The 15,879-nt window shown below is 60.5% G+C and overlaps 1 protein-coding gene across 6 annotated transcripts in view; it reads right to left on the reverse strand.

Annotated features, from left to right (window-relative positions):
* Positions 1–15,879, reverse strand: part of BCL9L (BCL9 like) — a 28,356-nt gene that overhangs the window by 10,436 nt on the left and 2,041 nt on the right. For 2 of the 6 annotated variants that reach the window (XM_034665919.1, XM_002929602.4), the window contains exons 2-4: positions 10,506–10,568; positions 1,977–2,078; positions 298–683 (exon numbers count right to left, since the gene is read on the reverse strand). In XM_034665919.1, coding sequence (XP_034521810.1) covers positions 298–683; positions 1,977–2,002 — 412 coding nt within the window. In that variant the 5' untranslated portion in view covers positions 2,003–2,078; positions 10,506–10,568. Of the gene's footprint in view, positions 1–297; positions 684–1,976; positions 2,079–2,956; positions 4,267–10,505; positions 10,569–15,879 lie in introns of those variants that run through there. The other 4 variants (XM_034665915.1, XM_034665914.1, XM_034665917.1 and 1 more) reach the window with 4 other exon arrangements.

The raw sequence follows: 15,879 nt of genomic DNA on the forward strand, positions 1-15,879 counted from the left end.
CTGCTCCTCACCCCAGAGCGCCTCCCTCTCCCCCTCTGGAGAGGAATGAGGCTGACCGAAGCCCCATCACGCTGTGTGGCCCTTCCGTGTGTGGCACCTAAGGATGAGAAGTCCCCGCCCTGGCCACCCCCACTCCTGACAGAATGACCAAGTCAGTGGGTATAATGGGGGTAAAAGAAAGGTGACCCTGCATAAATGCTGGAGAGGAGCAAGGGACAAGGATGAGGCAAAGGGGGCAGCAAGCTTGGGCCTTGGGCTGGAATATGCCGGGGTCTTGGGGATCAGGAAATGGGGTACCTTTGGCCTCTGAATCCAGGGATGGGGTCCCAGCCTCTCGCTGCTCTCCAGAGTCCACAGACACGCTCCGCTCCCTCTTCACCTTGCCCTTGAGTGAGCTGAAAGGGGGCACTCCTGCCTGGGGGTTCTTCAGACTTGAGTTGCTGGGTGAGATCTGGTTGGTCTTGGCCCCATGGCTCCCCGCCCCCACGCCCTTTGGGCCCAGGTTGCAGGTGGGTCCTTGGTTCACATTCTGGTGCTGGGATTGGGCCCCGCCATTCCCTGTCTTGCCATGATTGGTCAACTTATTTTCTGGGTGCATTGGCTTGGCTGGGGCCGGGGGGCAGTGGCCACGTGGGGACAGCGGCGGGCTCCCTGGAGCTTCTCTCCTCCTGGGGTGGGGTAACCTGGGACAAGGTGGGAGAGACAGGAAAGGTTCATCTTGCTAGGCGCCTAGCATGCCTGCATTTTCACTGCCCCATCCTGCCTCACCTAATGGTAGTGGAGGTGGGGGCCGAGGAGCGTCTGCAAGACCACCAGCTATTCCCTATCTCCCCCTCTGGCTCCTCAGACAAGGGCTGACGCCTTTCTCCACCTTGGGCAGTGAAGATAGGGCAACCCTCTCCACCTCTCAGACCCCACAATTCAAGTGGGAACCAGGGCCTTGAGGGGCAGAATCCGCCCCCATCCCCCCAACATCCATCAGACTGTGAGCCTCCATGCCAACTCCCTCCACTAGCACCTGACCAGCACTTGAACAACCTCTCTTTTAGGGTTTGCTTTCTCCAGTCTCCTTCCAAGGTCCTAACTGTCAACTTTCACGTGCCCCAACACCGGCAGGTAAGGGGCACAGGACCTGAGGGTCACTGCTCATGCCCCAGCCCCATTCCCCTGGGGACGTGGGGACAAGCACACTGGAGAGTGGTACCCACTGGTCCAGACAGCTCCCCAGAGCAGGAGGGGAAAGCCTGAAGGGGGTCCACCAGCAGGCCTGGCAGGCAGGCAGGAGCAGGAGGAAAGGGGGAGGGGAGCGGTGTGTTGAGCAGACTGGAGCGAAGCTGGAAGCCAAGGATTCCTGCAGCCTAGGCTGCGGGCCCTTTAAGCTCCAGCCCGCTCCCCCCACCGCCTCCCCCTCCCCGGAGACCTATTAATAGCCGCTGGAAAGATCACATCACGGGAGAGGATATTTATCCCCCCTCATTCCACACCAGCTCAGATTTATTTCAGCTCTGCTGTCCTGCTGCTGCCGCCTGGCCCTGTCTGCCGGCTTCTCCTGGGGAAGGGGAGGGAGGCAGGCACCGCCCCTCCCTCCAGCTCCCACCCCCAGCTAGACTGAGGCCAGAGGGCGCCATTGGACCCGACGGTGGGGTGGGCGGGGGTCGGCTCAAACCGTTTTTTAGGAGGCAAGGGCTGGAAGGGACTAGAGCAGCAGGCATAGCTGATTGCCATTGCCCTCCGTCCCCTGGGCCCAGGCATTAAGGCTGTGGGCTCCTGCCTCAGGGCAGGCCTTCCCATTCTGACCCCCCTTTAGCCCACCAGTGGCCTTAGAAGCCAAGTGCCCATAGGGCTCACTCTCCAAGCCAGCACAGCTCAGCCCCATGATCACTGGGCCCTTCCCTTCCCCGCACTCCACACACACACACACACACACACACACACACACACACACACACTTCCCGCCCTCCACGACACCCACACACCTTGTCTTGTTAGCCAGGATCCTCATGGCTCCCACACACAGTGGGGCTACGGCCCCTGTGCGTGCCCAGGGCCCAGCCAGGTACTCGGTACTGGAGCACGGACTGCAGCAACAAGCCCCAAAGAGAAAACTTGTGACTTGGGGAGGGGGTGTAAGAAGGGGAAGGGAGAAGGGAGGACCCAACAGCCCTGGGACTAGGGAACTAGACAGGGTAAGGTGGGAATGGAAAGGGAGGACTACTAGGTGGGGTCTCTATCCTAGAGGCCGATTGTATCCCGATCCCTCCCGCACCTTACCCTCAGGGAGCTTGCAGTCTCTAGCAGGGCCCCCCCTCCCCCGGGCCGCAGAGGCAGAAATCACTCAAAGGATAGGTTGCAAAGGTGCCCGCGTGGGGCGGCCGTGAGTTCTGCTCTGGCCCCCTGGGGTACTCCCGCTCCCAGGCACGCCCCTCACCCCGGGTGGGGAACTCCTCACGCCCCGCCCCCAGGGCGCCCCCCGGCGCGGAGGCGGCCGGGGGTAGGGGCAATGCCCCGCCCCGCCCCCAGCTCGAGGCCTAGCCCGTGCCCATTCCAGCAGGCCCGGGCGGGCAGCGAGAGGCCTGGCGGGGCCCCGGGGCTGCAGCTGGGCTCTTCTGGAGACCAGTAACGCTGGCTCAGATTCCTCCCCGACCGCAAGAATGCAGGAGCCTCCCCTCCCCCCCCGCCCCTGCACCCCACCCCGCCCCCTTCGGCAGAGCCCGAGCGGAGAGGCAGAGCGAGCGAGGGAGCCAGCGAGCGAGCGAGGGAGCGGGAGACGGACAGGACTGCAGCATGCCTCGCCGGGCCCCGCACGCGCCGCATGGACAGACGCCCGGCCAAGTGCGGCGAGGGGCGGGGCGCGGGCGGCGGCGGCGGCGGGCCGAGGTTCGGCCTAGCGCTGGGCGCCGCTTGGCAGGGGCTGCGAGACCCACAAGCACCCGAACTCTGACTCACACACACTCACAGCTCACACGTGGACAGGGAGACAAAGACACGCACGGAGCCCAGGAAACCAGAGGCGCGCCCACGCCGACCCGCGGAGGTGTGCTGGAGGGCGAAGGAGGCGCTGGCCCAAGCAGGAGCACGGAATCAGCCTGGGGCACCCGCAGACGCCCGGGCTGCCCGACGGCAGAGAGGGAGCGCGCCGACTCATTGAACGGATGAAAAGACTGAGGCCCGGCCACAAGGGAACCGGAGAAAGTTGAGCCTGGTAGTGACAAAGGAAGACACACGCGCGCACACACATACACGCGGGGCTATAGATACACCAACAAATAGACTCACACAAACACCGAAGCCTCACCCAACCGCCCCCTGCCCTACCCTCCTCCGCCCCACCGATCGGGGTGGGGGAGGGGAGGAGACTTGGACCCAGCCTCGCCCTCGTGATCTGCCCAGCCAGACGTCGGTGCGCACTCCCGCCGCTCCCAGCAGGGCTGCTGGAGGCTGGGCTGGACCTGGAGTCGACGCCACCCCCCACCCGTGACCCTGTGGGAGTCTAACCCTAAATTAACCCCAAGCATATTGGCCTTCCCTGCTCTAGCTCTGCCTCTGGGAAGAGAGGCTCCTCAGGGGAAGGTTCCAAAGTCCAGGGCCCGGCTGGGACGCCTCCCTCCACCAGCCCCCATCTCCTGCAACAGGTTAGAGCAGAAGCAGTTAAGAGGGGGGCTGGAGAGGGACCTGGGCTTAGGGACAGGCCTGTGGCTGACGCGTCTCACTCAAGCTCTCACCTTCACCACCGCGCGGGTCCTCAAAACTACCTACCACCTAAAGGGACAGTATTATCATCCCCATTTCACCAGGATGAAACTGAGGTGTGGGAAAAGGAAGCGACATGCCCCTGGGTCATGTGACCAGTACGTGGCAGCGCCAAGACCCCGTTCCTGGGGGAAGCCAAGACCCCGTTCCTGGGGTGTTTCCCGCACTGCAGTGTCTCGCCCCCCCTTGGAGTCAGGACTCCTCGTCTGAGCCTGCACGAGAGAAGTGGGCTTCCAGGCACTGGGCCCCGCCCCCTGTGCGGCAGAGAGGCGGGGCAAGGGGCACCCACTACCTCCTGTGTTTACAGCTTCATATGTTGGGACCTGTTATAATTTGGGAAGGGGCTGTTAGGAAATTCGTCCTCTCCAGTGTCCCCAGTCTGACCAAGGCTCCTCCTCAGAAGAATCTTGGAGTGGCCCTCCCCTCTCCAACTCCACCCCCTCGCTCCCACCCGGCCGCAGGGCGAGCTGAGTCAAGCACAGATGAGTCAGGACTTTCCCATCTCACACCTCCCCCCTACCCCTCAGGAGTTTGCCCCGGCTCCCAAAGACCCCTCCTCCTCTACACACTCAGGGCCCCTCCGAAGAGACCTGGAGGGCCTGGGGATTGGGGGGGGGGGGCTAATTCCTGGAGGGTGCAGTTTTTCACCAGTGAGTGAAGGGGGGCTTCTCAGCACCCGAGCGGGAGCCCCTGGGATGAGTGAAAGGAAAGGCAAGGGACTCTGGGCACATTGCTGTGGCTCCCTCGGAGAAAGTAGGGTGGTGACTTGTGCTTACGAACACGCTGCGAGAGTCCCCTGAGCAAAGGGCCAGGAGCACGGCCCAGGAGGCTTTGAAACAAAGAGCCGGAGATCTGCTGCTTCCCCATCGCCTTCCCTGGGGGTTGAGGGGAACCCGTGGACCTGACCCCGGCCGGGGGAGGGAGATCAGGAAGGCTTCCGTGGATGCCTTCAGGGGATGCTCAACACAGAACTGCCACAGGTGTAACAGGCATTCACACACCAGTGGCAACCTGCCTGTTTCCAGCTGCCCGGCGCTGGGAGCCCCCGCTGCGTTCGCCAGCCTGCCCACCAGCCTCATTGCCTAGTTCGAAACCACTCAAGAGAGTCAGTGAGAAAACGGTTTGGAGGCTCCGTGCTCCCAGGTAAGGTGGGCAGACAACTCTAGAGAGAAAATGGCCTGCTCGGGCCCTCCTGGAGCCACGGGGGTGGAATTATTGTCCCCTGGCTCAGAGAGATGCAGCCCCCAAGACAACAAGGACTGGGTCCCCCTTCTCCTGGGTGTCAGGACTCCTTGGTCCCTAAAAGCTCTCCTCTACCACCCAGGTCACTTCCTCTTCCTAAGGTGGTGGTGACTCAGCCTAGTGGGGAGGTCAAGGATTCACAGCCCAGCAGGAAATCTGCTCAAGGACCAAGGTATTGCTCTGGGACCCTCTACGTGGGGACCCACAGGCTCAGAGGCATTCCCCTAGCCCTGGTTCCTAGCAGCTCTCCCCACTTCCCGGCCCCTCCCCACCTCTTGCCAAAGGAGACCACGCAGATCAACAATTTCTGTCTGGTTGACGAACTACCGCACCCCACCTGCAGCCCCAGGGTAATGCCAGCCAACCCCAACCCTGCAGTGACGTGGGAACTCCTAGTCCCAGACTACTCCAGTCTGGGGTCTCTGAACAAGGTGCTTCTGGAGGGAAGGGGGGTTCTGCCCATTCTGGTGCCCACTGTCCCTTCTGGAGGCTGCAAGACAAATGGCATTGCCTAGACAAGCTTGAAGTCACCTCACTTGGCTCCCTCAGCCAGTGCCAATGCGGCCAGGCCTTGGGACGCAGTCATGCCTTGGCAGTGGGGTGCCCCCAAAGGCCGCTGCCCAATCCCTGGCTGCTCCCTCCCTCAGGGGAGAGGGGGAAGGGAGGGTGGGGGGCACAAGGAAACAAGACAGGGCAGGAAGCCCAGGCAGGCGGCGGGCACTCTGGGCCAGGCACAAACAGCCAACACAGGAAACCACAGCCCACCCCCGCCCACCCCACCCGCCCAAAGCTCTGGGAGAGAGGAGCTGCCAAGAGCCTGGTACCCCCAACCGGGGCGAGGGCCCAGCGTTAGCCCGGGGCAAGGCAAGAGCCAGAAGTTCTTCAGTCCTCTCTCTGCCCCAGACCCTACCTGGGGAGGGGGAGAGGAAGCCAGGCTGGCAGGGATGGTGCTGCCTCTTTAAATCCACCGAAATCCTGAGCTAGGCCCAACCCAGCTCTGGTTTCACAGGAAGGAAAGGAGCTCAGGAGCCAGTAGGGCAGGCGGTGGTGGCTGGAATTAGCCCCACCGGCCCAAATATATCTGGTCTCCGCCTGCCGCCCCACTGGCACTTCCTGCCCCCTGGCACCTGCACCACGGTGGGGGTGGCAGAGGGTCTAGGTGCTACTCCCTCCCCAGTGGGAGACCCCAGTCTCTGGAGTCAGCCGGTTGCTGGGGACACGTGGGTGGAAGGAGACTTCCCAAAGCCTGGAGTCCCCGAAGGGAGGAATGGGCAGGGTAGCTCCCTGTGGGCCCTCACCTGGACTGTCCTCCAAGGGGTTAATCTGGCCCCTGTTTGGGGGGGGGGTAGGGGTGGCCTAGGAACCTCCTCCAAACGGCCTGGCGGCGGGGAACAATGGGGCCATTGTGGGAGGACTGGAGTGCGGGCAGACTGCTGGCACAGCCAGCCAGCGCACCACGGGGCGGGCCCTCACCCAGCGCCCGCCGCGCGGCTCTCTCCCCCAGGTACCGCCAGCGGCCGACACATCCTCCCAGCCCCCTCACCTCGCCTGCCCGGCCCAAACCCCTGGCACCAGCAGCACCTGGAGGGCCCTCCAGCTCTGCCCACGTTGACATCCAGATGGCCGTGACCCTACAGGAAGCAGGAGCCTGTGGGCCAGGACAGGGTGGGGGTGGGGACTGAGAGACAGGATGTGTGCCTGTGATCTTCCTGCAGGGAAGACAGGAAGGCCAAGCGGGGTTTCTGGTGTCAGTCCTGGCACCCTCAGGCAAGAAGGGCTTAGGGGATTGGGAGACCAGGGACAGGCAGGGTCCCCTGCCCCCAGGCCTCCTTTCCCACACTCATTCCAGAAACCTGCTCCCTGAGGAGATCCTGCCCCAGCAGCCTCACCTCCTGGGGTTGGGACACCGGCAGGCAGTGCAAGGAGGGCTGGGTTCGCAGTCAGGCAATCACATCCCGCCCTGTCTGAGCTAGGGGACTTGTCCCTCTGAGCCTGTTTCTTCATCTTCAAAGTGAGGATAAATGTATAGGGTGAGATCCTCTTAGAGAAACTATCTAACAGGGTGCCTATGACACTCAGCACTCAAGAAACCACCTCTGGCCACGATGTCCCCTTCTTTACCCCCGTATGGCACCCAGATATGTGGGCATTTGGTAAATAAAGGTGGGCATTTGCCCCTGGAGTATCCAAGGGAATGGGGCCCCCAGACATCATATAAGGGGTGCTGAGTACAAAGGCTTGGCTCTTCCTCTGCCCTCCAGCTCCCTCAGCTTGCTCTCCCCTGGGCATCACTAAGTTTACTGACATACGCCTGAACCCAGAGTGTGAACCCAGAAAGCGGTTATCCACTCTTTTAGCTTCAGGTGCGTGTCTCAAAACCTCAGGAGGCAAGTGAAAGGGGGTTTCCCGTTCACAGTGGCCCACGTCCCCCCAGCCAGGCAGCCCTCTCCCCACCTGACCCCTTGGTAGTCTCTTGTGGGGTTTGGGCTGGAGGAAGCTGGAGCCTACTTTCTTGCCACGCACGTCCTTAAAGAGTGAAAGGTCTGAGAGGGCAAGAGAAGCAACTGGCGCAGGAAGTTCTAGAAAGCAGGGGTCCAGGGAGAAGACCTGTCCTCTTCTCAACTGGAGAGGGCTGTCCCTCTCAGGGTGGCTCTGCAAGCCCCAAAAGGGTTAACAAGGCCCTAAAAATAACCTGCTCCCAGCAGGACCCTCCAGCCATCTGTTCCCATTTTCTCCTGTTCACATTGGAACATCTGAAACCAGCCCCAGAGCCCCAGCCCGATCCCAAAAATAGCCCCAGCCTGCCCAAGGAACAGGCCCCAGGGGCCGGGCATAGGCGGCATGGCCAGCCTAACAGTGAGGCATGGCCCAAGCCAACCCTGAGCCCTCACTTTCAGGCCCATAGAAGGGAAGTGTCCTCTCTGGTTCCAGAAGGAGGGGATGCGTACAGCCAGGGGCTCCAACCCACCCCATCTAGGTACCAGACCAGAGAAGTTACCTGCTAACCAAGCCCAGGTCTCAGACCCAAGAGCCCTGGGATCCCAGGCACTTCTGCCATGTCTTATAATCCACTTTCCCCTGAGATTTGGATACTCACTCCCCAGAAGATCCAAACCACCTGTCTGCAGAGCTCCCCTACTTGTGGGTACCCCATCCCTGCTGTCCACTCCTGGGCTCCTCATCCAGAAGTTCCCAAGCCTCAGCTCCTGCATTATCCCATCCCCCACGCCAGGACCTTCAGGAGCCCTGCTCAAGCAGTGTCCCTCCCCTGGGCACTCACCCTGCCCCAGGGCACACAGGGCTGAAGCAGAACTCTTTCCAGCACGGCCCACACTTACCACGCAGCCCACGAAAAGAGTCCTCTGGCCACTGTGGATGCTGATATGACCCCATTCCTCCTCTGGGCTTCAGGAGGCCTCCTCCCTGCCCGGTCGTGTGTGGCAGGTGCCAGGCATGCCCATCTGGGCTTCTATACATATCACAGGCCTGGGCACTGCTCTGCCACGTTCAGGGAAAATGCCCAGGCAGAGGGTACAGGGAATCCGGGGGAACCTGGACCCTGGGGCAGCCCTAACAGCTGCCATCCATGTCACAGCTCTACACTGCCACTGTTCTCCCCAAGGAAGGTCCCTGACCCCTTAGGCCAGGAAGGAGAGGAGGCAGCCAGTTAAGCCATTTAAGGACAGAAAGTTGCGTTCAGCCTGGTGAAAGAACAGAGCAGCAGGGATGGAATGGTGGGAGGGGTGCTAAAGTTGATCTGAGCCAGCAGCCTGGGGGAGGGACAGCTCAGCCTGAGAAGTACTGGCAGACAGGGAGGGACGTGTCCTAAGGCCCCCAGGCCCCTCTCTGGGCCTGTGGCTATTTGGTAAACTTGCAACCAAGATGTCATCCGGCTCCAACAGTGGGGAGACTGAGGCAGTGAGAAGGTGAGTCTGGAAGGGTCTTAGAATCTACGAATCTGAAGCACTGGAAAGGTTGTCCCCTTCAACCCCCCAGTCCTCCCACCGCCATCAGTTCTTCCCTGCTAAAGCCCCCTGGGGTGGGGGGTGTTAGGAGTTCCTGCAGAAAGTGATGGCTAGGAACAGAGAGAAGGATCTCTCCCTCCTACTGAGCATTTACTCCCTCACATCAGGCTGTCCTGAAGACTACACGTGCCCCATCTGACGGGATCCTCAGGACAGCGCTACACGAAAGCACTTTTACGATCCTCCACTTAAAGGCACGGGGAAGTTCAGTAACTTGCCTAAGTTACACAGTCCAGAATGAGAAGAATCGGCATTTGAACCCAGACACGCCAGCAATTGGGTTCTTAACCATTTTGTGAGACCAGTTCAGCCTGCATCACCCCTCTGTGCTCTGACAAGAGAATGGGTGCCCCTCACTCATTCCACACACACTCCCTCCACGCCTGATGTGCCCCGGGTCCTGGCTAGAGGCCACAGTTCCTGCCCAGGGAAGAGATCAAAGGGAGGGCACCACTCCCCACCCCCTCGACCCAGGTGCCCTGAGAGCAAAGTTCTGGCGGGGGGGGGGCAGTCCTACCCACCCCCAATCCGCTACGTCCTCGCCCATCCTGGTCCCTAATAGTCGGAAGGGAGCCAAGCAAGTTACCATGACAACAACACAGGGCCCCTGCTGAGAGAGACCGGTCTGCTGGAGTGGAGTCTGCCACCGCTCTCGCTTCCCAGGTGGGGGTCAAAGGTCAAGTGGGACTCACTAGTCAAGGGTGGAGTCCGGGCCCTGCCCCCACACCTGTTCAGCCACACCTGTCACAGCTCCCCACTTTTTCATTGCCCGAGCTGGACGCAGGACCACTTCCTCCCCGTCCCGGGGGCCCTGGGAAGGAGGGTGGGGGATGAGAAGCCCCTCCCTCCCAAGGACAGTCTAAGAGAAGTGCCTCCTCCCTGTCCCCAGCCTTCTGCAGCTTTCCCTAGTCAGCCCAGGAGCCTACAGGCGTGTTTGTTGTGAATTCAGGGAGTTGTTGCTAAGTAAGGAATGAGGGGAGGGAGGAAAGGAGGGGGGTGGCAGTAGGGAGACAGCCTCCGTGTGTGTATGTGTGTGTGTGTGTGTGTGTGTGTGTGTGTGTGTAGAGGCCAGGGCAGAAACCACATTAGGGTGGCTGGTAGCCACCCTGGCTTTGACTCAGCGGGGGGAGGCCAAAGCCAGGACAGAGCGGGGCAAGTATCTGGGATGACCAGGAAACCGTACCTTGCCCTCCAGGGGTGACCAGGCAGGAGCTCCCCACCTCCCGCCCCGGGGAAAGGATCCAGCTCAGAACAGGCCTGGGACTTTCACTGGAGAGGCGCTTTAACCCTTCCTGCCCCACCCCCACCCCCAGGTTCCAGGTAGGAAGGCTGTTAGCTCCCCTCCTCCGGGGGCAAGAGAAGGAAAGGAGAAGTGGGGGCAGAAAGCCAGGACGAGGGCGCCCAAAACAAAAAGCCAAGCAGGAGACTGGTAGACAAGAGGGCAGCGAGGAGGCTGCGGAGGGCACACACAAGCGCACAGGCTCTCACCTCAGAAGTAATGTGTGCCGTGCCGGGCTCAGGCTCAAGGGTGTGGTCTGGGAAGGGGGCTCCCTGTGGAGAGAGGGTCACAGCTAGAAGCCCCAAGCCAGCAATCTAGGCCCCTGCTCCTCCCATAACCCCAGCCCCTCCCCCAACATGTACACCACAGAAACGTGTACACACACACACACACACACACACACACACAAACCGCCTGCAGCTCCAGGAAGTCTCCGAGCTACTCGGACACCACCCCCCCCCACTCCAGGACTTCTGTGGATTGGCCGGGAGCCAGGCCTGACCCAGCTGCGGCACCACACTGCTCCCCCTCCCTATCCTGGAAGCAGGAAAGGAGAAGGCACTGGAAGATGCCTTCAAGAGAGGCGGGGCCAATCACTCCCATGACCTGGCCTGAGGTCCTGGGGGAAGGGATGGATGGGGAGACCAGAGGATTCTGGCTTTCAGTGCCAGTCAGCCCCAGGGTTATTCTATGTCAGAGAAAAGAATGGTGCCTCTCCCGTGTCCCTGTGTGGTCCCTTTGGTTATACCCCTTGTCCCCTGAAGACGCAAAGTCCCCACCAGCCTGGCTGGGAGGGCCTGGGGTGAGAGGATCTGGCTTAGCAGTTCAGTAGGAGGGGGGCTGGGTGAAGCTCCCACAGGCGGGCGGGCGGGAGGGAGGCTGGTGGCTGGGCTCAGTTTGTACTGGGGGTCAAAGGGGAGTTCTTTTCCGAAGAATTCTGGGAGAGACGCCAACTAGAGCAAGCTGCTAACCACCCCTCCCTCTCTCTCCCTGCACTGGGGGCAGGGGGGTGTCCCTGCCAACCAGACTTAACCCTGTCCGGCCTGTGCTGCTCCCGGGCCCAGGATGGGGGAGCTGGGTAGGAGACCTCAGGCTGGGCTCAACTTCCAGTTCAAGGGGGCAGGTGCAGGGCGTCTTCTGCCAGAGTGCAGCTGGTTCCACGTAGCCCCATCTGGTAGCGCCCTGCCCTACCGCCACCTAGGTAACTTTTCTAGGCTCATCTCCTGAAGGTGTCTGCAGTGACGTGTGTGCGTGTCTCAGAGACAGAGATTGAGAAACAAACTGAAAATTCCTTGCCAAAGCCCTCCCCTTGCTGGGTCACTGAGCACTGTACCAACCTGTGCCTCTAGCCCTCCCTTCCTCCCACTGTGTCCTGGGACCAGAGGCCACTGGGGTGGGGGGAAGGGATAGTTTATCCTCTGCCTACCTCCTGCTGCTGTCTCCACAGGCCCTCGACTCCTACAGACAGCCCCTTCCCCCGGCCCTCTTCTTCCTCACTGATCTGACCCAAGTGCTTCTAGGGGAAAGCATTCAATCAGAGCCTGAGATCCCAGGATGGGAAACTGAGTCATAGTGAGATTATCAGGGGTTCCAGTGCCTGAATCCCATGCTAACATAACTCTGCTATCACCACCCTTGTTTTGGCAAAAAATAAAAATAAAAATAAAAAGGCCCCCCTGGCATCCTCCCCCACTGCAGAACACTGTCTAACTGCAGAATGAAATTAGACGCGAAGGACTTCCCAAGATCCAGGCTACAATGGCAGCTGGCCCCACCCCAAATGCCTCATATTTCTGGGGTGGAACATCACCCCCTTAGGATTCCAGCCCCCTCTCTCTCCTGTGAACACTGGAAATATGAATGTCTTGTCTTGTTTTGCTGTCTGCCCCTAGCCAGAGAAGTCAACTTTCCTGAATCTTAAATTAGCCACCAAGCTCCCGGTTCTGATGTGGGTGGCCTCTTCTTATCCCCAGTGAGGCAAGGGACTTGGGTGGAGGGTTAACTCCCTTTCCTAGCCCTTCCTTTAGGGCACTAGCCTCCCTATGGTCAGCCACCACTGTATCATGAGGTCCAGAAGAGGGTGCTGGGACCCCTCAAGGTGCTGGGCGTCTGTGAGGGGCAGAGGAAGAGAGCCCAGCCCTGGGGGACAGTTTATCCCAAAGTCTCCCCACTCTACCACTTTCTCTCCAAGGACCACGGAACTGCCAGAAGCCTTGACCCTACTCAGGAAACCTCCCTATCAAGGGACAGAGGACTCCATGTCCCAGGTTGCTGCGGGGAGACCTGTGACTACACACCCCAGACATGTTCAAAGGGAGGAGGAGAGAAGCAGAACAGAAGCAGAGCACACACATGTACACACACACACACACGCACGCACGCACGCACGCACATAAACTCATCAAAGAGACACAATCCCAGGCATACACACTCCTCAGAGACACTCCCGGGACATGCAGCTGAGACACAGACGTGATTCCCAAAGATACACATCCAAGATATCTATCTCCAAAAAATAACCCCAAACTCCTCAAGAATGCCTCAAGACCCATAGAGGCTGCCACACACCCAGAGAATGAGGAGAGCTCCAGAATCACAAAAGACACAGGCCGGTCATACACAACTGCTGACAGACAGAAGATACACCCACACTGGGATACGATACACACTGGCTCCCACGCTTGCACGTGCGTGTGCACACACACACAGTAGTATGCACATGGCTGAGTTCTAGGACTCAAACTCACACACACAGACCCTGGCAATGCACAGCATGAGGTCAGATTAGAGGACTAAATTCTGGGCTAGTGGGGAGGAGGGGAGTCAGAGGGGGGTGGAGAAGTACTCAGGGATTTCAAAACAATCTTGGTTTCGAAATGCTGGAAATGCTGGATTCAGGGCCATTCCCAGTTGAGGCTGGGGGTGGAGAGTAAGGGGGAGGGGAAGATACACCAGCGCAGGGCCACCAGCCCTGGAGGAGGGGGTGAGACAGAGGGAATCCCAGCCCCCAGGGAGGGGGCCCTAGAAGAGACAGCAAGGTTAGGAGGCGCAGGTGGTCCAGGGCCAAGCAGGAAGGGCCTAGGGTGGAAAGGAGGCAAAGAAGGAGAGGACTCCGCTTTGGCCACTGACTGAAAAAGTAAGAAGACAAGGGAGGCTGCCCTTCCCCTCAGGAGTGAGAGGAAGAGGGAAGCTGCCTGTGCCCGCTTCCCCCATTTATGGGTGGTGCTCAATACCTTCTCCCCTACAGAGGAGCACCCCGGCTCCTCTTCTCCACCAGCTAGCAGAGCCCCAAGATGGGCCCAAAGCTAAGGGGTCCGTGGGGGTGGGGGAACAGCAAGGGCCCGCAAGGCTCAGAGATGCTCCGTGGGACCCAGGACTCCCCATACTCAGAGCAGAGTGGGAGACAGCTCCCTGGGAACCAGGGGCTTCCCTCTTCTTCACGGGGAGGGGGGCCTTTGGGGAGACTGAGGCAGTGCAACATACCCCCACACCCAGGAAGTCACCCCTCCCCTCCCAGGGCAGCAGAATGCCCTTACTGCCCCTCCCCCAACCTCCAGGGAAAGTCGGCGGTTCTCTCCCAGGGAGGGGAGGTCAGGCCAGGCTGGGGGTGGGGCTCTGGAGGCCTGGCCCTGGCACCCAGCAGAGGAAATTCCAGGCTGCAACTCCAGGCTGCCTTTAGGGCCGCCCATTCAAGCGACAGGCGGCACCTCAAGAGCCCTCGTATGGGGGCCTTCTCCACCTAGCCCCTCAGCTCCTAGCCTCTGGCTACCTAGCCCCCCACCTGGCCCAGCCCAGCTCCGGTAGTCAGAGGACAGGACCTGGGGAAACTCAGCGCTCTCTAGGTGAGCCTCTACCAGACCCATCCTGGCCCCTTGGCCACTCAGAGCCTCCTTCTCCCAGATCCCTGGGGGCAGCCCCTACAGTGTGGCTATGGTGGGCAGCTGCCAGGGCTGGCAGGCAGGGGCACAGATGCCAAGCTACCACCGCCAGGCGCTCAACAGGTTGAGCCAGTCCCTGGAACAGCCAGCCCCACCCCAGGGAGAGCGGGCCTGGCAGAGGCTCCCTGCCCGCGGCACACAGCCTGTACCCGCTTGGCTCCCACGGCTGCCCACTTTCCCACGGTGCCATCCCCCTCTGCCCCCTCCCCCCAGGTCAGCACCCGGGCAGTACCCAGGGCTCCTGGCACAAGAAAGGGATGCCATTTCCCCATCACCCCTGGGTACCCAGGCTCTTGGGGTGCCTCACCACCAGCAACCAAGGAGCCCCAAGAAGAGTAAACATGGTGTCAGGACAAGAACCCCCAAAATGCCCCCCACCTCCTTGCAGGCTTTTCCCAGTCCTGGGAAGACTGGACACTCAGACACCCTGGCTCACTGAAGCTGCCCCATCCCCTGGGCACTGGGGCAGAAGTTCAGCCTGTGGCGCCAGAGGCAGTGTGGGGGTGCCCCCAGCTCCTGTCTTAGGCTCCCTGGAGGAGGGGCTGCAGAGCTGGGTGAGTGCCGGCTCCTTCGGCTCTTGCCAGAGCTGCTGCTACCTGCAACCCTGGTCCTTTTCTTCCACCGCACTCCTGGGCTACATGGAGCTCCATCCCAGCCACTCCCCCACAGGCAGGCATCCCCCCTTTGCAGGCATCTCCTTTAATCTAAAGCAGGTGCCAGGCATTCCAGCCCTTGCTGAGTCGACACTGCCACCCACTAGGCCTCTGCCCAGAAGGCTACTGCCCTGCTTGCACAGGGAAGCTGAGTCTCCAGCCCAGGGCTTCTGCTTAACCCAGGTACCCAGAAGCTGGGGGGCAGGGACCACCCAGACAGAGGCATGGGTGCCCGGCACAGGTTCAATAAGCAAGTTCACTAGGCCCTACATTACCACTGCTATGCTAGTCCCAGATTTCTGTGGACCACCAATCCTCCAGGACTCTGTAATCTCTTCCCGCCTTGACCCTCAACCCCAGTAATTAGAGACTCATTTTGAACCTCCACATGGACCTCCAGAACCCATCTCCAGCCATGGGGCCCCTGCTATCCCAAGCACAAGAGTTACCCTGGATGGAAGATTATAGGTATTCTAACCCCTAACCAGCACCCTTTCAAACATTGAACCACTCCCCACACCCCTGCCCCTAATCAGGAGCAATACAGGTAAGCAGACAACCTCTAGAGGGAGGTGGCTAGAACCTGGCCTTCCGGGCCTCATTCTCCAAGGCCAAGGAGTCTGATCACCTAGGGGAGGCAGCACCTTCCTTCTCCACCAGACTTCCCTTACCCTTCACCTTCCTGGCCCATTCGCACTGCGTCCTAAGGCTTCTATCACCAGGCGCCTCACAGATGACACCAGAAAGACAGGGCCTGATCATGCTCTTCCCCCGGGGCCATGAAATCGTGGTCCTGACCCGGAGAAGGCAAGACCGTGCTGGGGAGCAGCAGAAAAGCCAGGCACACAGAAGTGGCTGCTCTCTGGAGAGGCTGAGGAGTGGGGAGAACAAGATGAGTGGAAGCCCACCCACCCTGGAGGTCACACTGAGCTGCCCAGAGGCATCAGCAGGATTCCAGGAGATAAAGTGTGAAGGCTGCTTTCCTAGGTAAA

This window comes from Ailuropoda melanoleuca, chromosome 8 (genome assembly GCF_002007445.2).
Source record: "Ailuropoda melanoleuca isolate Jingjing chromosome 8, ASM200744v2, whole genome shotgun sequence".
Taxonomy (NCBI): Eukaryota; Metazoa; Chordata; class Mammalia; order Carnivora; family Ursidae; genus Ailuropoda; species Ailuropoda melanoleuca.